Below are 19,881 nucleotides of genomic sequence, written 5' to 3'. Positions count from 1 at the left end.
CTGTCAAGAGACTTGGAATCGACGCTTGAATGATTGCAGTCGAGTTCGACGAACGACGACATCCCTCACCATTTCACTCCAGTAAACTTCAAGGTCAAATGACCTCCTTACGACTCCGGCGCAACTGCTTCTCCTTGTGCTGATGGGCACTGTGACAGAATGAAGTAGCCCTTCTTATCCCTGATATCGATGGACGCTTGATTCATTTCCACATCACATCTCAATATCTTGATCCTCATGTCTTCCGTCCTGCCTCTAACGCGCTCGAACAGCTACGCCTCCTTCGTTACAGCAGTCATGGATGACTCCCTGAAGCCCGGCATATATAGGATCCAACTCGCAGATCCTAACCCAGAAAAAAGCGATATCCACATCGACCTCTCAGGGCAGGACTTGAGAACAATCATTGGTACGAGCATACGTCCATCTAGTCCTTCGACCATCTCACCGCATCTCCACAGGCTTCTCTAGTCATGACGGCGATAATCAACGGGTATGACAGAGCCATCCCTTGCCAGTTTGCCTTCTAATTGTCAGTGGGAATTTGCGACTTTGGGGGCGGGATACTCTATTCGGAGTGTCTACAACGGATCATACTTGTCCATCGATTTCAAAGCTCTGCATGACCTTCGACCACACGTCGTCGCTTCCTCGTTTCCTGTCAGCTGGGACGTTAAGCTGTACGATGCAGACAATGGAGTATACAGGTTTCGCACCGTCTCCCTCCGTCGTACTGCACATACTGATTTCCGTGATCGACAGAATCCGGTGGCCCAATAGCGAATATGTGTTTAGCATGGACATCACAGCCGGCGATCTCCCTCCTGTGTGTCGTCTTCTTAACCACTACGCGGCAAACTTTTGATTCAACATATCATCAGGTCTTCCTTTCCAAGCAGCGTTCAAATGCAGATTCCTCGCAGCTGTGGTTCTTCCGTGAATGTGAAGGTGTTCCGTTGGCAGCCCAGTCGGCAGCAGACACGGTGGTGAAGTTTGATGGAAGCTCTGAAGGGAATATTATAATTACGACTACCACCACGACCATGACGAAAGTCAGGAGAGTTATTGGTTGATTTACCTGTCTCTGTCTACCGGAACTTTGGAGTAGAATTCACAGTGTATTGTTGAACTTGATGAATACCGACCCCAAAGTTCCAAACCGATCTATACGATAATAACAAGTCCAATTTCCTGTTTCATTAATCCTCAGGTGAAAAGAATAACAAAAATCCTTCAGAGTATGACATGTAAAGAAGAAAAAGTGTCAAACTACCACCAAATGATTGATGAGATTGGGATTTGAACCCTAGCTTTCCGTTCTCAGCACCCGATCGGCCATCTCCCTTCTTTCAGGACTTGGCTCTTGTTGACACCAACCACGTGGTAGAATCGTCCTTCCCTCGTTTTTCCTGGCCATTCAGCGACGCGACCTCGCCGACTGCAAAGTTGACCACCGATGTTACGATGAGGTGCCTACGGTTTATTGCTGTGCCCAACAGATTCGCAGCAGGAACACGAGAACACGAGTAAACCACGAGGTGTCGTACAGCATCGATATGGACTAGGCGCCCCTTGATGTTTCTCTCTGCTGCCGCCACTCCACAACTCGAAAACGAACCGAACATCCACCTGCTCTAACTCACGGCGACCAATGTCTAGCAAAAAAGTTCCTTCGCATCGTACGCAGGACCGGGACCGCTCTGGCTCTGAACACAATCCTCTCGTGAAGCCGCCTTCTCACTCTTGGACCGTGCAAGAAACATCTCTTTCTAGAACGACCGTAGAATTATTTTTATGGAGTACGTCCGATCTCCTCCGTCTCAGCCATGGACATCTTACATCTTACGTCGGTCGCGGTTAGCGGATTCGTGGCTACATGTGAACGATAAGATGGACGACCACGATAAATTCGCCTTCTCTCTCCGGCAGGCTATCATCGTCCCGATATCTGTGGCTTGGATAGATTTCATCTCTGTGGTTCCTATGCAGTATGTCCCTCAGCTGAAGAGCCCGCCGAAAAATTGGAAAAAGATGAAAAGTGGTGTGTGGCGTGATTTTTTAGCGATAAGCAGGGGAATGATTACTCAGAAGCTTTCACTAGTCCTAGAGGAACTAAAGCGCACGTTTAACGTTCACGGGCTGTTGCAAGAAGAAAGACCATCTGAGATGCTGTAGTGATACCAGAGTGCAGAGCGTGCAGATACCTTCACACGACATATGATATGTACGCCGGGTGTGGTGCCTAAAAAGCTGAAGAAGAAGAGGAGCGCTAATGACATGCCTCCACGGCCTATGTAACACTGGATCCTCATACACAATTCCCGAGAGTGTAGCGTCACACTGATAAATAGGAATCTGGCATTGGACAATCATTGGAGTGACCTCCAGAACGGTGGAAATGAAGGTGCGTTTCTCCTTCCATTGCACGGTCTCAGCGTCAAAAAAGGCTTGTTCAGAAGCGAGCCAAAAGTCAAGAACGTTGATCGTCATTACTTTTTGATTCGACATTCGCCGTTCTCATCGGGAGCCTTGGGTGGTTCTCTCGACGCGGGCAGAGCTCTTAGGTCCCAATTGAGGTTTGAGATACAGCATCGACATGACATGCGTTCTTCAAGCGGCGCGATACATCCAGAAAACTTTCTTGGACCTTCCGGTGCAGCGTCACCCCACCGTCATTTAAAGGTTAGACGCCCCAACCGTGCTTCTAGTATCAGAAAACTTTCCTTTTAGCGCTGCATATATGTTTTGACGCCGATGAGTATTCTGACAGCCTGATTGCACCCCCAGAGCTTCCTGGACGATATCCAAACACCCGGTATATCCTTCATACTAGGCGCCTTCCAGCCAGCGATCCATCAACATCTCATTCTCTGACGGACAGCCCGAACACACCTGGTCCTTCCATATTACTAGTAGCATCCTCTTATAAAGGGACTCACAGACCAGACCATACACCACAGAGAGTTAACCATGCGCTTCAATTCCCAATCCGTCGTCGCATTCATTCTCTCCACTCTCGCCTTCACCCGTGCAGACGTAAGCAAACATCATTCCACCTATCCTCTCACTACTCACCACTCACCCAAAACTCCCAGCCCGCCGGCGTATACTTCTGCGTCCAACCAGACTTTGTAGGATCCTGCGCCTACGTCTCCGCCGACGCGGGCACCTGCATCACCTTCGCCGCCGGAGACTCCTGGAACAAAGCCATCTCCTCTGTCCTCCCGGATGCTGCAACCGCGTGCACATTCTACAGGTACGTTCCGCTCAGGCTGGTTCGTAGCGGGGGAGAGCTTGATATTAATTAAAACAATGATGCCCCAGCGGCGTGAACTGCACCGGGACGACATTCCAGGTCACTTCGGAACAAGCTACCCTCGTAGGGACCGGATTCAACAAGGCGGCCAGCTCATACGCGTGCTCCTAGGTATGCGAGTCAACTTGTAATCGTAATCGTTGTTGTTCCTCATTTTGCTTGACCGAGGCAGTTCGGTCCCGTCGACGAGTGGTGTGGCACCAGCGCTCGGATGGTAAAAAAACTCCTGGAGAATTCCTCTGTAGCTCAACAGTACCCTATATTTCAATGGAAGCATATGACTCGACACCGTACTCGTGTACACCCAAGTACGAAAAAGCGAGATCTGAAATCATGTAGGGCCTCGTCGGCTATACTTACAAACCAGGAAACTTTGTGGAATCAGCTCCTTGAAGATTTTGTCTTGACTCGTGTGGATGCGAAAAAAACAAAACTTTCCCACCAAATTAAACGCGGGACCAGTGCAGTGCCCCCCCCCAAATAGACACAATATACGCGTGTCAGGGCCATCGGCTGACAGTGATCATCAGTCGATAGCTTGGAACCTGCGTTCGCGTTTGACAGTGATCCCCCGCTCATTGCTAGCAACAGGACGTCCGTTATCACGAGTCATCTTGGAGCAAGGCGTGACCCATCTACCCAGACAACGTTATAATTCTTGTCATTACCCTTGGCGCCGCACGATGCACGCGCGTGTCCCGCCAAAAACAAGAAAATTCGGTAAAACGGCCACACCATCCCACTGAATGTCCCATCCCACCGAATAGCGAGTCAGACCTTGGGCGTATAAAGGGAGAAACGCGTCGCTATCTCTCACCAGGCTCTCTCCCCCAGTCCCTCCTAAGCAAACTCTCCGTCACCAACATGTTCATCCTCACCGGTCTCGCTCTCCTATTCACCACGGGATTCCGTTTCAGTGCTGCCCAAGTAGCCAACTGTGCTCGCAACTACACCGTTCAGCTCGGTGACACCTGCAATGCGATTTCTGCTGCTCAGAAAGTTTCTACGTAGGTGTCTCTCCCATTCATCATCGTTCTCACCCCCCCCTGATGACCATGGTTTGTTGGTTGTAGCTATCAGCTCGCTCAGGTGAACACATACATCGACGAGAGGTGCACCAACTTGGTTTTGGGCCAGGTAGCTGTCCTCGCTTCTCATAGCGTTGTGAATGTGCACTGAGGTTTTCGTTATCGAAGGTCCTTTGTCTAGGCATTGTCGATAAAGATTGTACAGAGACCTACGTGATGGCTTCGGGGGATCACTGCGCAACTATCGCTGTCGCCGAGAACACCACGTACGATGTTATATTGGCCAATAATCCCAACGTGGATTCGACCTGCGATAATCTCTACCCAGGAGAGGTGAGTTTTATTATTAAGGGATCATTTTTACAGAGCTAACCATGTCTAGGTCCTGTGCGTCGCATCTAAAAATGTGTACACGTAAGATAGACGAACTTTGAAAGAATCAATTGTCAGACGCTAGTCTTGTCTTACTTATTATATACCCAACTTGGATAAATAATGTTGTCGTTTCTTTGGACTTGGAAAGGAACAGAAGCCGAGCTCTGTTCCACCCACCTCTCTAGCTCTGCCAAGACAGCAAGGACTCAATAGCAACTCTTTAGTGACGATCAATTTATTACCATCATCAAATCACGATGCCACATACCACTCTTCGTCTTTTTCTGTTATTTCAGGCTCTTCATCAGACACTGGGCATGGGCACCGTAGAGATAATATCTATCTGAGCTAAGACTGAAAGAAACAGATGATGAGTTGAAATCAGAATGAAGCGTGGCGCAGCTCACGTGCTCCCGATACCAACTCCGGCTTTCCCGGTCCGGGGGAGAGGTGGGTCCCAAGAACAGCGATGCCACCATCGCTTTTCTTCGACGCGGCGCATCCCAGATTTCTCTTTGTTCTATTTTATGACTGTGTGGTCTTCGTCCCGCGTTGCTTAGCGGATCATATACAGTTTCTTGTTCTCCGACCTTGTTTTACTTTTTGACCTGCACTTATTGTCGAGTTATTGTACGTCCTCAGCGCTGACGGGATAAAAACCAAACGCAGGTAGTATTGAGTACATCCCATCTCATACGTCTTATACTTTGGATCTGCTGTCTGTTGCTCTGTGGCACCGTGCATACCGTCGTCGACGCAGAAATCTTGACTTCCGATGGTCCAACATAGAGCAGGCTTTGACTTTGGCCATACGACCATGGGTCATCCACGAGAACGAAGCCGTTCTTATATATATGGAATGCCACCACCCAATACAAGCGTTATATCCAATGCCTCATCACCACAATCGTCCAGGTCAAGCTCCCGGTCAAGTCATAGTAGTGACTCTAGTAGCAGCTGTAGTGACAGCGGCTACGGTTCCGCTTCTTCTTCTTCTTCGTCTTCGTCTGCATCGCATCGTCGGGATACTCATCACCACTGGCTTGCTCACCACCGTGATTGTCCAAGACGTGGTCCGCCAGGGTTCATACCCTATGATCCGCCATCAGACGGCGGAATGCCGGTGATCCCCGATCCTTCCGCGTCTTCTGCCGCAATCCCACATGTCGGATTCGAACGACCAGACCCATTTATACTACCGCAAGGCGCTCCCCCTCACATACATCACAGGCTTAGCACCCCTCCTCCGAATCCCCATCCAGTGCCGAACCTCAATGCCCGCCCTCCGGACGATAGAATCTACGCATTCCACGCCCATCTACAGCAGTACTGCCACCCCAATCCCACGGATACCACCGGCTTCATCCACGCTCCCTCTTTGCAGTGGGACATCATCCATCCACCCTCCAGGGCGCGTTACCTACCAGGAAACGGCACCATACACTCCCCCAATTACACGGAAGCCGCATGTGCACCTCCCACCGTACGTCGGATCCACTTCACGTCAAGACACGAATGCCTTCGTTTCTGGATGGCGCCTGACCGGTGGGGCCCTATCATCATCGACGACCCCCACCTGCCGACGGTCCACAGGATCCTCGAAAAGATACACGACTATCTTCGCCAGCCGCTCAGCCAGACGGATATCGCTACGATCCATTCGAAGCCTATCAATCGAAGGAGACTTAACGAAGCGCGGCTTTTCAGGCTACACGACACGGCGGGTATGCACCCATATCAAGGATATGTGAGGTCGGACGTACTGGGTGGTCATCGACGATTCTTCGGTTGCATAATGTTCATCCAAGATGGCCTTTGGCGAGCTTCAGTGGATTTCATCCCCGGTCCCGTCCCAAAACTCTACCACTAAGTTAGACTTAGATAGCGTATTTATTTACTTCGTTAAAACGCCGCGGATGATTCATATTAGACATCAAGGTTAATACATGAAATTACAAGACCTCCGCAGCTAAGCTGGGCGGCCTGGCTCATACATACAAGAACAACAACAACGCATTAATCTTAAGAAATAACCCTAGAATTCACCGACACCCTGAAAGTCGTGGTCAGTTTGAGTGACGATGTTCATGAGGACGAGTCACTCACCGGACCGAAATGATCCCCATCTGCGACGGTGTAATATGTACATTCGTTATAGTCACAGCCCCCATAAGGAATCGTGTTAGGCCCCTACATAAAAATTAAGAGCCCAAGAAGAAGGGGTCGTAGCGGGACCACTCACCCAATTAATCTCAGCGCCAACATACTGCACGGCGAAGAACTGGATAACAGCAGACAGGGCAATCGCACTGTAACGCAAAGTTTTAATACGTTGGAAGCATTCACTCCTCATACACAACTTGTTACTCACCATGTAAAGGCTGATGCCAAGATACTACGAGCAAAATAGATGTCAGAAGTGTGTTAATAATAACGTAAGTATGTAAACGCACTAGTTATATTTCGACCACCATGAGAGGAACCGTTTCTTGATGAAGATATTGAAGACATAAGCAATAGGCACAGCCGGCCACGTATTCGACAAGTTGTAAGGTGCCCTAGAAGTAACCATAAGCCATCACTGATAGCAATTCCCAACGTCAAAACACAACATACCAGATAAGTGTTCCGACCAAGAACACCGGGAGATGGAAGTACTTGAAAATCGGTATTCTGGGCGTCAAAAAGTACACGATAATGGGCAAGACGAAGCCGATCAAGAAGCACCAGATCAGGGGATTATAGATAGCCCCCGACCCGAACATCCTGGAGGGACCAAGCGTTCCCCAAAGAACTGACGCAGTGAAAAACGTGTTGGCGCCCGGGCAGGTGAACTTGTCTTTCTGCGTAGACGAGCAGACATCGGGGATCTGCGTCATCTGGAAGTTTAAAATCCCAACACAGACAAAGGTCGACGCAAGTGTCGCTACCATCTGCACCCAGAACGTAATCCTGGGCGGAATATGGGTGTAGTGCGCGAGCTTCAGATCCTGAGCAAATGCCAAGGTATGAGCGGTAGTGACATAGCCGTAAGACTTGAAAAAGTTCAAGGCGTTGGCATTTCCAGGGAACCATAGACCACCGAAGAATTCAGCCAGAACATTGAGCGTCACCTGGCAATTAGTGATCGAAGCGATGATACCGATAGGAATACAAAATATGACCTGAAATTTTCTTTTGTCAGGACAACTCATATGATATATACAATTCCACGAACCGCGAGGAGGATACCATAGAGAACAACAGCCGGAGAAGTTGAAGTCGGGTAGGCGGCTACACCAGCAGCACCGAGGCCGACAGAAATTGCTAGAACACTGAAGATAGTAAAGAGTAAATACTCCTATGACACTGCCGCCAAAAAAAATACGTGCCAGAGATAGTGCCACTCGGGAACCTCAGCGTAGGCCCCCATTAGCTTGCTGTGTACATCAAATCGGTCCTCCCTCACAGGCTTCCTCTTCCACAGACTTTTGAAGCCCAAAGCTATTTCCCTCCGGTGGTAGAGGAACGTGTGGGAGATAGTTGCCGCATACGTCGCAACTGCCCCCCCGTGATCATCATCAGTTGCAGCAAAATCGGAAGTGCAGCGGAAAGAAACGCACAGAAGAAACCATACAGCAAGATATTACCCGCGGCAAGGTATGCAGGGGAGTAAGCTTTATATGACGCCTCGTCGAAAATCGACTGTGCGTCCACAGCCTTAGACACGTTATATCGCGCGCCTGTGTTGTCGAATACACCATTGGAATTGATCGGCAGATCTTAGATACGGCTTGTCAGCTACGTAAAGAGGAGGGGGAGGACTCGAAGAAGGAAGGACATACACCCAGTGTACCAAACGTTGTTCACCCAAATTGCAATTATCTGCCAACAGGGTACCTCAGTCAAGAGAAATGATCTGAACATCAAGGGATCAAAAACATACAATTGGGAGTGTAACGATGGCACCAAGGAAATAGTTGGCAATCGTGAAGAACGGATTGATGAGAGGGTCACCAGCGACCGAGAGAACGTTATAATCGAATGTAGGGATCGGATTCAAACCAAGGCCTCCGATACTACCTGAGCAGGTTCGTCAGCACGTCACATTAAGTTTGTTTACAGCAGCAGATCAACCTGTTACCGCGCCGAGCAGGACGTTTTCGGGAGCAATCCATGTCATCCAATTGAAATACGACAGAGCTTGAAAGATGTAACTGTTAGAATCACATTAGCGGATATGGATTCATGCATGGAGGTTTTTTTTTTTAAAAAAACGCATACTTAGGGAACCCTGTGACGGTCATGCGCCAGTGAGCCATCTACCCTGATACCGAAAGATAAGTAACGTACAGAAGTACACGAACATCCCTCCAAAAGCGTATAGGAAGAACCTCATCTGAGAGCATCTCGTGAACAATATTTCCTGTTATAACTACATGGATACTTACCCGAGAGACTTTCCAGCCGTTAGCTATCTGGTTTGTTTGCGAGTGGAAGGCACGCTAATGATGCCGTAATAAAATCAGAACACAGGTGGACGGACTAGAACCTAACGCACATTCAGAGCAATAGTGGCTAAATTTGTTGGCCATATTGCGTAGGACGGGTAGACGAGGAAGCGTCGCGTGATCCCAGCCAGACCATAACCTTCGATTTCAGGTCACAAATCTTGTCGCTCCTAAAGCTATTTTGAGCTCACCAATAAAGTTCGTAGATAGCGAAACTACGGGGACGACATTAAGATAATCATTGTTCGGGATCGGTGAGGAACGTACTAAGGATCTGGTATCCGAAGTTTGTGGCCCAGGACTACCAAGTGTGGGTGAGTCAAGAGGGGGGTGGGTGATACATACGACCGTTGAAGGACAAACCTCATTGAAGAACCTCTCAGCAAATTGTACCCATATGACATATGCTGTGTATCTAATGATGAATCTGTCTGAGGATGGGATTATTACAGAGAGTCCAGAAATACTCACGGAGTAGTAAAACCAACGTTAGCCATGATAGTAGCGACCATGTGCTCTTTCATGTTGAAAGGACCGCTATAACTATATTAGCTTCCTCGCCGCAGGACAACAGAAGTCGAACTAACGGATTCAATGACCACTCATAGCCAAAGGTATTGTACTTCGTGGTAGGTAACACCTGTTCAAAGAATTTTCCCGCAGGGAATGCCCTGATAGGAAGCGCCAATTGAGCTACTTTTTCGTTTGGTTGAACGAAGCACTTACAACAACTGTGCAACATTCGAAGTGATCGTAATTCCCGGCTGTCGGATTGAGAAGAACTGGTTGAGGAAGGCCCCGATAACGACATAGATGAGCCCAATGACACTAGCTCGGAAGGTCAAGGCCGGCATATTAGGATCATCGTGGTTGTCAACGACCGCACGAACTTCGGCATAAGGAGAGTTCTATTTTCTTCGTGGGTGAACCATATATAGCACGAGGGCACGGGCGCAACGCACAACGACGATCAGAGCAGCTTCAATCTTGACCTCATCATAGAGCTTCTGAAAAGTAATGGGGTCGTCCCGAATGTCCTCGTCGAAGAGATATTGCCTAACATAGTTCATTATAAGACACCTTTTGCCACTGCAGCAGCAACTATGCTTACCGGCTCAGCTCCAGGGCTCGCCTTGGAAAGTTCTACAACGACTCAGTTAGATAGAAAATGTAGAAGGCGGCGGTGCTTACGGGATCCTTTCCATGCTACAGGTGGGGGGTGTAAATTGAAATTAAAAGCGTCTAAAACCCTCAGGGACTTACCATATCAACTATGTGCCTCAAGCATTCCTCAACTTCCTCCGTCGACATAGTGTCAGAGTGAGCGGCGGCTTCCTCCACATCGGCACTGAGAGCTTGGATATCCAAACCAACGACGTCCTACCAGTGCCATGTCAATATCGAGTACTTGCGAAGCAGCATGAATGAAAACGCACGATAGCCTTCTCATCGAAGGAGGCCTCGGAATCCTTCTCGACGACGTCGGCATAGTCTTTCCTCTTCTCATTGGCAGACATGAAGGGCAGTTGAAGATACGGATCCCGAAGAACAAGCAGATGAAAAACCGCTCCTGATATACGAACCACTTATCTACATAGGGACACCTTAGCGGGCAGTATGCACATGGCGAATGGCTTGATGCCGGTCCCATGGACCCACGAGTCCGGTCGCATTAGTGCAATACCAATAACCTGTAGTAGAATGGCCATTGCCATTGATGCAGAGAGATAAGGCACAACCCAAGTCTCTGAGACGGCAAATCAGGGTGAAGCATGTGGGTATCCATATGAATCCCGGAATTGTTCCCTTCAAGCCTTCGATATCTGCGCCGCAGTATCTCTCCAGCCGACTCTCATCGATGTCTTCCCTGTGCGCATGCACGTCGCCAAGTCCCGACAGCTGTTTGAGCATGACTCCTAGGTGTAAATGGCACCCCGTGGGCTGATACGCATGGATAGTCTTGCAGGGCCATCTATTCCTCGATTGAGAGCAAAAAAAATCGTCGTCGATAGAGACGTCTGGAACGTCACACGAGTCTGTAGCAATGTCAGGGAAAACGAAATAGGTGATTCGGAAATAGCGATCCTTTCACTAGGAATCAACAGAAGCTACTCAATTTTGGCTTGCGGCAGGCGTTCTTTGCCGTGGAAGGATACAGGGTGAGAAAATGGACTCAGAAATCAAGATTACAGAGCCTAGAAAAGCCGTAAGTTCAAGTTGTCCCTTGTCCCCAATTGGGGTTCCCGGCCAATGACACACCCCGGAATGGTGATAGCGCAATTGACGGTAAGGCGCCACTGAGCCCTGAAGAAAGACCTCGTGAGACCAAGACTGCGAGCGAGAGGTCGCGGCAGCCCACATGCTTTTAGAACTGATCGCGAGCTCGTTTTGATATCTTCAGGGACGTGATTGAGCCTTGGCCTAATTTTTACTAGTGAGACATTAACACAGACGATAAGAAAAACGGGTCTCTGGGACGATTTTCACAATAAGCAAGCCTGAGGTCTGATACGGATACGAGCTGCAGTCTTTAAGTTTCTGGACGAAGCATGGTGCAATACCTGAAAAGACATTCATAAGATGGCGCCTTTCCACGGCTCCGATACGATAAGTAGCATGAACCCGAGGTCCATGTGTATATCGTTGGAAAAAGCCTCCGACAAGACACTGCCATCATTTGTCAGCGTACGCCTCAACGTTTGATAAGATATACGTTATTATGGTCTGATCAGATGTGATCCGTAGCTCCGTGCGAAAGTTGAGCCCCAAAGGTTCATATTCTGGGGTATCCGTTACCTGAGGCAGGAGTAATAATAAGTAGCAGAACCAAAATAGACAAGCAGCGAAATGAAACTTACAGAGGACTAGTTCCGACTGGTAGGTAACCCTTCTACTCGTTGGAGGTAAAGCTATCTTCTCGATACAGCAGTGCATCAGTTATTATTGGAACCCATCCATATGGGCTTCGATAGGATATCAACGGCGCTTCGAGACAACCGTCGCCACTGTACATTTATCTTGTCAGACGACACTCTGAAGACCTTACACCGTTCATTGAACGGATCTCGGCCGCCGAAGTAAGCTTATTGTCCTATTATGAGTAGGAGATTGTGAGAAGATCATCAAATCAATTTCAAAAACGCCGAACGGGGATGGATACCTGGGAGGTGAGCACCAAATTGGGACGCAGTCGGGCTTTAGGTTTTTGTTGGCCCTGAAATTCGAGACGACACATCCTGCTGTCCCCCCCTCACTGTCAGCCCCAGAGAGAGACACGAAGATAGTGGAAGAAAGCTTACCAACGGAAAACTCCGTGAATCCTCTGATCACATACGACTGCTGCATCAATGATTGATTCAGATTGGCAGAGCACTACATAGCGAATTCGCGGCTCCACCAAAGAGAACAACCCCAGTAGGAAGAATACATCATTGAAAAGAAGATAAGAACAGGACCTGCACACGACAGACGACGTGGTACACTCGAGCGCAGTCGAAGGCGCAGCACCAGACTGTTCGTCGATATCACTGTCAAGTAGTAAGATATTTCACATCCCATCTGCCATCTGCAAAAAAAGGAAGTCAATTTCAAGCTGACAAAATGAAAAAAGAGGGGTAATCGCATGACTGCAAGACTTAAGACGTTTGTTCTGGTACGCGAGAGTCTACGCGTCGACTAGCCAAGCGTAGTACTAATCGGTACGTGTGAGGCATATTTGACATCGAGCAAGCATAACTCGTGCCGGCAAAACTGCGGCTATACGAGCCTATACCACCTACAGTTAATATTATCAACATGCGAGCCGTAGGTTAAGTGACCTTTGATATGTCCTCTCCCCCAGTGTTCGGTGACAGACGTAAAATCTGCACGCTCTACATGTACGGACCTGCCCTAGACCATAAATCATTGTCAAAATTAGCAGTTCTGGGGCCAAGTTATTCCGTCATCAACGGGAAGAGGATGAGTTTATTTTCTGGATAGCCCGAAGTCAGTCCGCGTGTGAGCTATTTCCGTTTGAAGCACAGTTACGGCAAGCACACGGTGTGTTATCTTTGCCCGAACCAACCGCCGGGATATGCATATGCACGACCTCCCAATTGCGATAAACTTTCTTTTACGCTAGTGACGAGTTGAACATGAAACGTAAAGGAGCTTCCTGACCTATAGATGCAAACGGGTGCTATTCAGAAAGGTTAAATCCTGCCACACTTGTGTAGGTTATTAAGATGAGCACGAAGAAAACACCTGTTGCCTTGAGGTGAACACCCTGAAATGTACATCTGGACCTTGGGGTCCGCATGGTACGCCCTGCTACAGGGCTAACGTTGGGTAATGTCTGGATCTGTTCAGAAGGGACTTGATCTACCTGAGTTAGGCTTCTTCTGTCTCTTGCGGTCGCCCTGTGATTCCTTCGGTGGCAAGTGGGTCCCAACATCTTCTTGTGCTCCTTGGAAAAGCGAAACCATCAGCAATTGGCCATGTACGGGAGCAAGGACACGGCACGGCGTATGTATCCCCAAAAGAAAAGATCAGCGACGCAAATCCCTTTAATAAACGATCACTGATGGACCCAGGTATGCGGCGCTGGACACCCTTTAGCATGTGAACATCGCTCTCCGGTGGTCAACATCAGCGTTAAACAGGATCATCATGGAGTATATGGTGGCGTGCACTTTGGTACGCCACACGGAGGCGCAATGTCACCTTGAGAAACTCTACTCTGCTTACTACGAGGCAGTGCGAATTTGAAAGTCATTAAAGATAGGATTGATTCAGACTTAGGCCTGACTCCTCCGCCTTGAACGAAGCTTGTATGAATGAATGCACATGTGCACTTACCTGGGCCTCTATCGTTCTATTATGCTATGTATACGCCTCGCCTTCTTGGTACGATGCCGAGCTTCCCTGGGAATTCTTGCTCATCGATGTCCCGTTTTAGCAATTCCTCCCGAGCGCATTGTCATCACACTATGCGCACAGAACTGTATCGACAACGCCTTTCCAAGTTTCAGAGTGAAGCCAGAAGTGTATTATCGGAAAATCGTGGAATCTAAAAAAAAAACATCTACATTCAAAACATGGTACATTTATACTCTTTATTCCTTCTCTACAGCCGGGGTATCAGCACGTTTCAGGAATCAGGGCACACCACACCGATCTTACTTACCATCTCAATTCACTTGTTGTTCGCCGCTAAAGTACTCAGGGAGAACATATGCCAGCTTCTTGCGATGCTCGGGATCCTGCTTCTCCGATCGCGGCATAATTGAGAAGCTCATCGAACCAACTTGTTCCAAGAGGAAGTTTTCTCCGCTGGCGCTCACAGCAGCGTGCAGCTCATCTAACACGGTCGCAGCCACGAGCCGCGACGTGTCTGCATTGGCTTTCAGCGTCTTGAACACCTCAGCAGCAGTGACCGTATCCGAGTGTGGACGCCATGCATCGTAGTCGGTGGCCGTAGCGATCAATGCGTAGCTACCAAGTCTGCCCGTCAGCGAAGCAGTCCCACACACACAAGCGACGGAAACACGAACCTAAGCTCCGCCTCACGCGCCAACTTGGCTTCAGGAAGGACGCTCATGTTGATCAGGTCCCCACCCCACTGACGATACATGATACTCTCCGCACGCGTGGAGAACTGTGGTCCTTCCATACAAACGATACACTTATCCATGAAAAGCTTCACGCCCCTTCCCTCCTGTTCGAGCGCTTTGCGCACTCTGTCCTCCAGCCACGATACCAGCTTTCCGCTAAACGGGTCGCCGAAGCTGGCATGGGCGACGATGGAGGTACCCTCGAAAAACGACGCCGCGCGCACTCCCTTCGTCCGATCGATGATCTGAGACGGCAGAGCGAAAGACCCGGGCGATATCTCTTCTCGAAGCGATCCAACGGCGGAGAAGGCGACGATCGCACGTACTCCCAGGGATTTCAGAGCTGCGATGTTAGCCCGCGCAGGAACCGCAGATGGAGAAATGGTATGTCCCGTCCCATGCCGTGCAAGGAAGGCCACTTGGATTCCAGATGGGAGTGAACAAATCGAAATGGGGGATGAAGGAAAGCCCCAAGGCTGGTAAAAAGAAAAGAAAAAAAAAAACTCCTCAGGAAAACGAAAGCAAATTCACTGTCCTTGCACATACAGTTTCAGGATTTACGTGTTTTCTGCAGATTCAGTGAGAATTTTATGCCAAAAAATGAACGATATGGCGCACAAAAACGTCAGGTTGTCCAGATGATAAAGCCCACTCCCTCCAATGATTCCGATAAGTACTGCTGAGAAATTAGTTGATATCTGGGTAGGAACAAGGACCAGAGGCATACCCTTTTCCGTCATTTTACTAGTGTATGTCCTCAAGAACTGAACCGATCGTGTCGAAGAAGCCAGAGAGAAAACGAGAGGGATGAAGAATGACGGTGAGCACGATGTCGTTTCATTGAGGAAATATGAGAAAATCAAGGACGCACGTGGGGGATACTGTTTATCTTATCAACAAATCTTAATCACGTGCCACCGGCCCGGGGGGGGGGGGGGCAAGTTCGAAAATTTGTCACTCGAAGACCGATATCGATGCTATAAGGATCACTGCGAGGAGGTCCACGTATTACTTACTCTTTATTCTATCTGCCAGTTTCCTTCTCGCGACAAGTATCTTCGTTTGCACCGTTAGCACTTGACAATCTGGCACAAATCGCACGTCTCTTCATATTTTCGGGTCGGATAAAGTGAAATGCGTCACCCATACATACCATGGAATGGATCCCAACGTTTGAAATCATATCGGTCCGCTGCTGAAGCTTTGTAAATGTTCAGTCGGGATCGTGGATAAACTTTAGAAATAGCTTGAACACGTATGAAATCGCGCGCTAAGAAATCGACACCACGATGAGATTCACTACACACACACACACACAAGGGAGTCAAAGCATCAACGTTAACCTGCAACCTACAATTCCTCATGTACGATCCCCGCAGCATCTCCACTCACACCATACACCGGAGTCGTCGACATCTCAAACACAACATGTCCCCCATGATAAACATCTTCCCACCGAATGATAGGACTCCCGCCATACAGATCCACCCCCACCCCATTCACCGCAACCGACTTCACATATATAGCCTCAGGGTCGCCACACTTCTCCACCGTCAGTGTATACGCCCCTCTCTGTGCATCATAGAAGGGCGACGACGCATCAGCCTCCAAAGAAGGCAGATGCAGCGTAAGCTTGTCAAAGAACGGTCTAACCAATCAGGGCAGAGACATGGGAAGGAAGAAGAAGAAAAAAAAAGAGTAACATACGAGCCAATGACGAATTCCTTTGAGACTGGATTCACAGGATAGAACCCCAAGGCCGCAAAGATATACCAGGCGCTCATCTGCCCACAGTCTTCATTCTACTCGAACGTCAACATCTCAACAGACAGACCACCAAGGGAAAAAAAAAAAAATGCCACGTACGCCGCTCAATCCCTGGGGGGTATCATTATAATTGGCACGCGCAGTTTCCCGGACACGATATTGCGTCAGGTCAGGCCGCCCAGCCAAAGCGTACAGGTACGGTACATGATGAGCTGGCTAACACAGAAATCAGCCTGATTCCAATCTCCAGCACGGTCCCACCTCACCTCGTTCCCAAACCAGTCCCAGCCACCATCATAGTACTCGTCCAGACTCTGAACAAACGCCTCCTTCCCGCCCCGTTTCTCTATCAGGCCGGGTATATCATGAACGACATCGAACGAGTATGCCCATTTGTCACCCTCCGTAAACCCAGAGGCCGGATCTTAATCACACGTCAGTCCATACCACCCACCGCCAGGCGAGGTCAGAAAACGAACCGGCCCAGCTGCCATCAACATTCCTGCCTTGGACAAATCCTTGCGTCATCCCTTGGAACCGAACCTTATCTTCCCCATTCACATAGTCATCAACAGAGGTGGCATCGCTGTTCCACACAAGCCAAGGCGCCTTCATTGAGCGCTCGTGTAAGAACGACGTGACGGATGGAGACTTGTTGAGATGCACGGATAAGAGCGACAGAGCATGATCATCATCTAACCAAATCAAAAATAAACGATCAATCACTTCATGAAAAATGGCAAGTGACATACATGCATAGTCCAACGTCCTGCTAACACTTTCCGAGTGGACATCATCATCGACCCACCCTTTTCTGGGATCCGCGTACGACGACGAAAGGCCTGCTCTGACCTCATAGTCAACGCCCTAATGCGAGTAAGATACCGTTCTCCCTCCCAGACAGTCGATGAATCTCACTTCTTCCCTATCCTCGTATCTGACCTCCCAATCTCTCTCCGGGGGAACAGTGGCATCCTTCCACACAGCCTCCCAAGCGAGATCAACGTCGAACCCGGACTCAAAGCCTTTCAGAATGGCTTCCGTGATCAAAGAATCCGCATGGGTCGCGATCATAATATTAGTTTCTGTACAGTGATCGTTAGCGTGAGATGCCTAATGTCATCGGGGGACCTTGCATACCAACGATGTTCTTCCACATAGGTAGCCACCCGCCCTCTTTGTAATCTTGCAGCATGCTTTGTATCATTCCGGGTATGCGTTCCGGCGCAAAGAGGAGCAAGAAACCCCATTCGGCTCGATACGTGTCCTATTTATTTTATTTTTTTAATAAGAGGGTGCCAAATGCAAGGTTGGCGACGTACCCAGATGGAGTAGCCGCTGTATGATTCCCCATTATGGACCTCGTCGTCGTACGCAGAGTAATACTTGCCATGCTCATGTTGTTCATATGGATACTGTACACCACCGTGAGCACGAACTGCAATTAACTGTGGGAAAGAACTTGGCATATGCATGCATATGTTCGAAATGGCCGTTCGTTCGTACGTTGGGAAGCAGCCAATTGGATCTGACCTCCCAAGATATACGTGCGGGTATTTTGAACATACCCAATGAGTACACCAAGCTATGCCCACGGTAAGGAGACCAAAACACACATACTTGAAGGGCGTGGAAGACACCCGTCATCAAAACCCGTCTGTCTTCCAACTTGCCGCCTTCCACCTCCACGAGGTTCAGTTTCTCCTCCCACGCCGCTCTGGTTTTCTGCTCCGTCGCCTCCAAAGGGGTCCCATCTGGCACTTCATTGTCCAGGTTGACAAGGGCTTGCTCCATCGAGATGAACGAAACCGCCACTCGCACGTCAACAACCAGCTCCTCCTGATCGCTTGGATACTCAAATCGAGCGTAAGCACCGATTTCCTCTCCAAGTCCCTCAAGTGCCCTGTCTCTCTGCTCTGCGCCCTGCGTCACACCGTAGCCGTCAAATGCCCGGTCAAAGGCTGCGCAGAACCAGCCCTTGAATCCACCGTGTCCTCCCCCATCTTTCGGTTTGTTTTCGACATTTTGCGCAATGGAGATCGGGGCGATCACCCAGTCCTGCATCTCAGAATTGTATCCACAAATCCGATTTTGCTCAGGGAATACACGCGTCCAGCCTTCGGGATACGAGATATTGAAATGAGAAGCGGTCGGGGTGGAATGAAAGAGCTCGGAGGGACGTGAAGATTGAAGAAGGACATACGGATGCCACGCAGAGTCCGTCTTGAACGTGAACCGTAGATGTCCCACCCTAGATGCTACTAAAAGTTAGTCCAGACTGAGAAAACAGGAAAATTATCTTACTCGCCGTCATCGCAACACCAATGCTACCGCCACCGCCGTCGTCGTCGTCATCCGTCTCCAGCTCGACCTCGTACAAACTGACACCAAACGTCTCACTTCCATTTCTTCTCCGTAACCCTCGCTCCTCGAAACGCGCCTTCACCTCTCCGTCCGCACTGGAACTCAGCCCCGGCACGACCCCAATCATCCCGCTTTCTCCCATCCAGATAGCAGGCTGGTGCGTCCCAATGAAGCCATGGATAACGTCCGAGTCGCTGTAGTTATACGGTATCCTCGACACGTAGTTTTGGTGTGTCTGAGCGACCCAGCGCGTCATCCCGAACGGCGGTGCGACCGAAGGTATCATTCCGCCAGCATAATTAGGCTCCGGACCTGTATTTCCGATAATAGGATTGACAAGGTCAATATTCGAGGTCGTAGCCGTTAATACTAATGATAAAAGCGCTGTTGGGAGGAGAATTTTCATCGTTGTGGGTGGTCGAGAGCATCGGTGACCCCGTGACCTCGACCCAGGGCGGAACTTCGGCCCGTTGATCGATTATCACGACTTATTCGGACATGGCAGGTGGCAATTGCTTCACGCGACGCGTTTCTGCACCACCACCCCCCACACAGCGCAACAATTACAAAACGAGCTCAAAGGAGCGCTGAAATACTCACGATGAGCAGAACGATATTTCTAACGATTGCTCGCGCGTACAAGGCACCAGCATGCCTCCTGGCAGTCCTATCGTACTGCCAGACACTTACGCGATTCGTTGCAAAACCGATATACGTGAAGCTGTCGATAAACACAAGCTTCTATCCGCTCTATGGTTCGTAAAATATCTCCTTTCCCACCGTAGATGCGAGGGAGGACCCTATTCAAATAACGTTCGAAGAGACAGCTGCAGCTGTGCTCGTCAGCTCCTTCGAAGTTGAGCGGAAATGGTAATAAATGCTGATTATATGCATCCGCCAGACAGATTTATGCCATACAATATGAACCTTTAACGCGGAGGAGCAGA

General features: G+C 49.3%; 6 protein-coding genes across 6 annotated transcripts; 3 read left to right on the top strand and 3 right to left on the bottom strand.

Moving 5' to 3' along the window:
* Nucleotides 1-237: 237 nt before the first annotated feature.
* On the top strand, nucleotides 238-1,565 carry BT62DRAFT_1011421 (uncharacterized protein; the record flags this gene model as incomplete). The annotated part of the gene is made up of 6 exons (XM_043177784.1): nucleotides 238-409; nucleotides 462-493; nucleotides 538-707; nucleotides 763-826; nucleotides 882-991; nucleotides 1,388-1,565. The coding sequence occupies 6 exons, from the start codon at nucleotides 238-240 to the stop codon at nucleotides 1,563-1,565; spliced, it is 726 nt and encodes a 241-aa protein (XP_043035121.1).
* A 2,425-nt stretch (nucleotides 1,566-3,990) lies between these two features.
* Nucleotides 3,991-4,789, top strand: BT62DRAFT_476262 (uncharacterized protein). Its single transcript, XM_043181090.1, has 4 exons — nucleotides 3,991-4,323; nucleotides 4,390-4,453; nucleotides 4,513-4,677; nucleotides 4,727-4,789. Exons 1-4 carry the CDS (start codon nucleotides 4,181-4,183, stop codon nucleotides 4,760-4,762), a joined length of 408 nt encoding a protein of 135 aa, XP_043035120.1. The 5' UTR covers nucleotides 3,991-4,180; the 3' UTR covers nucleotides 4,763-4,789.
* Nucleotides 4,790-5,494: 705 nt separating this feature from the next.
* BT62DRAFT_997067 (uncharacterized protein) lies at nucleotides 5,495-6,589 on the top strand (the record flags this gene model as incomplete). The annotated part of the gene is made up of 1 exon (XM_043190630.1): nucleotides 5,495-6,589. The coding sequence occupies one exon, from the start codon at nucleotides 5,495-5,497 to the stop codon at nucleotides 6,587-6,589; it is 1,095 nt and encodes a 364-aa protein (XP_043035119.1).
* An 82-nt stretch (nucleotides 6,590-6,671) lies between these two features.
* On the bottom strand, nucleotides 6,672-10,930 carry BT62DRAFT_475862 (OPT-domain-containing protein). Its single transcript, XM_043181089.1, has 27 exons — nucleotides 10,646-10,930; nucleotides 10,473-10,589; nucleotides 10,401-10,415; nucleotides 10,321-10,352; nucleotides 10,172-10,265; nucleotides 9,936-10,117; nucleotides 9,797-9,880; nucleotides 9,681-9,746; nucleotides 9,573-9,624; nucleotides 9,477-9,510; nucleotides 9,401-9,424; nucleotides 9,260-9,348; nucleotides 9,150-9,203; nucleotides 9,052-9,097; nucleotides 8,983-8,992; nucleotides 8,836-8,915; nucleotides 8,645-8,781; nucleotides 8,544-8,583; nucleotides 8,322-8,480; nucleotides 8,091-8,259; nucleotides 7,937-8,033; nucleotides 7,336-7,883; nucleotides 7,173-7,277; nucleotides 7,091-7,114; nucleotides 6,962-7,028; nucleotides 6,826-6,909; nucleotides 6,672-6,772 (listed from the first exon to the last, which is right to left on the bottom strand). Exons 1-27 carry the CDS (start codon nucleotides 10,724-10,726, stop codon nucleotides 6,755-6,757), a joined length of 2,508 nt encoding a protein of 835 aa, XP_043035118.1. The 5' UTR covers nucleotides 10,727-10,930; the 3' UTR covers nucleotides 6,672-6,754.
* Nucleotides 10,931-14,218: 3,288 nt separating this feature from the next.
* On the bottom strand, nucleotides 14,219-15,653 carry BT62DRAFT_955648 (Methylthioadenosine phosphorylase). The gene is made up of 6 exons (XM_043188346.1): nucleotides 15,531-15,653; nucleotides 15,422-15,479; nucleotides 15,350-15,371; nucleotides 14,744-15,279; nucleotides 14,377-14,684; nucleotides 14,219-14,316 (listed from the first exon to the last, which is right to left on the bottom strand). The coding sequence occupies exons 1-5, from the start codon at nucleotides 15,541-15,543 to the stop codon at nucleotides 14,381-14,383; spliced, it is 933 nt and encodes a 310-aa protein (XP_043035117.1). The 5' UTR covers nucleotides 15,544-15,653; the 3' UTR covers nucleotides 14,219-14,316; nucleotides 14,377-14,380.
* A 500-nt stretch (nucleotides 15,654-16,153) lies between these two features.
* Nucleotides 16,154-19,365, bottom strand: BT62DRAFT_974501 (uncharacterized protein; the record flags this gene model as incomplete). Its single annotated transcript, XM_043189163.1, has 11 exons — nucleotides 18,875-19,365; nucleotides 18,191-18,828; nucleotides 17,893-17,985; nucleotides 17,711-17,837; nucleotides 17,489-17,655; nucleotides 17,323-17,437; nucleotides 17,050-17,265; nucleotides 16,837-16,994; nucleotides 16,670-16,786; nucleotides 16,511-16,605; nucleotides 16,154-16,451 (listed from the first exon to the last, which is right to left on the bottom strand). The coding sequence occupies exons 1-11, from the start codon at nucleotides 19,338-19,340 to the stop codon at nucleotides 16,154-16,156; spliced, it is 2,490 nt and encodes an 829-aa protein (XP_043035116.1). The 5' UTR covers nucleotides 19,341-19,365.
* Between the last annotated feature and the right edge of the window lie 516 nt (nucleotides 19,366-19,881).

Source organism: Guyanagaster necrorhizus (assembly GCF_019112545.1).
Source record: "Guyanagaster necrorhizus MCA 3950 unplaced genomic scaffold BT62scaffold_36, whole genome shotgun sequence".
In the NCBI taxonomy this organism is placed as follows: Eukaryota; Fungi; Basidiomycota; class Agaricomycetes; order Agaricales; family Physalacriaceae; genus Guyanagaster; species Guyanagaster necrorhizus.
Note: the sequence above shows the minus strand (reverse complement) of the source record. Positions and strands in the feature narration are given on the sequence as shown.

Excerpts from the sequence above, each read along its gene's own strand:
- BT62DRAFT_476262 (XM_043181090.1), top strand. The coding sequence starts at position 4,181 with ATGTTCATCCTCACCGGTCTCGCTCTCCTATTCACCACGGGATTCCGT. Across the intron at positions 4,324-4,389 it reads GCTGCTCAGAAAGTTTCTAC|CTATCAGCTCGCTCAGGTGA; the intron begins GTAGGTGTCTCT and ends TGTTGGTTGTAG. Across the intron at positions 4,678-4,726 it reads ATAATCTCTACCCAGGAGAG|GTCCTGTGCGTCGCATCTAA; the intron begins GTGAGTTTTATT and ends AACCATGTCTAG.
- BT62DRAFT_475862 (XM_043181089.1), bottom strand. The coding sequence starts at position 10,726 with ATGTCTGCCAATGAGAAGAGGAAAGACTATGCCGACGTCGTCGAGAAG. Across the intron at positions 10,118-10,171 it reads AAGCTGCTCTGATCGTCGTT|AACTCTCCTTATGCCGAAGT; the intron begins GTGCGTTGCGCC and ends CGAAGAAAATAG. Across the intron at positions 9,098-9,149 it reads ACGGCTGGAAAGTCTCTCGG|ATGAGGTTCTTCCTATACGC; the intron begins GTAAGTATCCAT and ends AGATGCTCTCAG.
- BT62DRAFT_955648 (XM_043188346.1), bottom strand. Across the intron at positions 15,280-15,349 it reads AACACGTAAATCCTGAAACT|CCTTGGGGCTTTCCTTCATC; the intron begins GTATGTGCAAGG and ends TCTTTTTACCAG. Across the intron at positions 14,685-14,743 it reads GCGCGTGAGGCGGAGCTTAG|CTACGCATTGATCGCTACGG; the intron begins GTTCGTGTTTCC and ends CAGACTTGGTAG.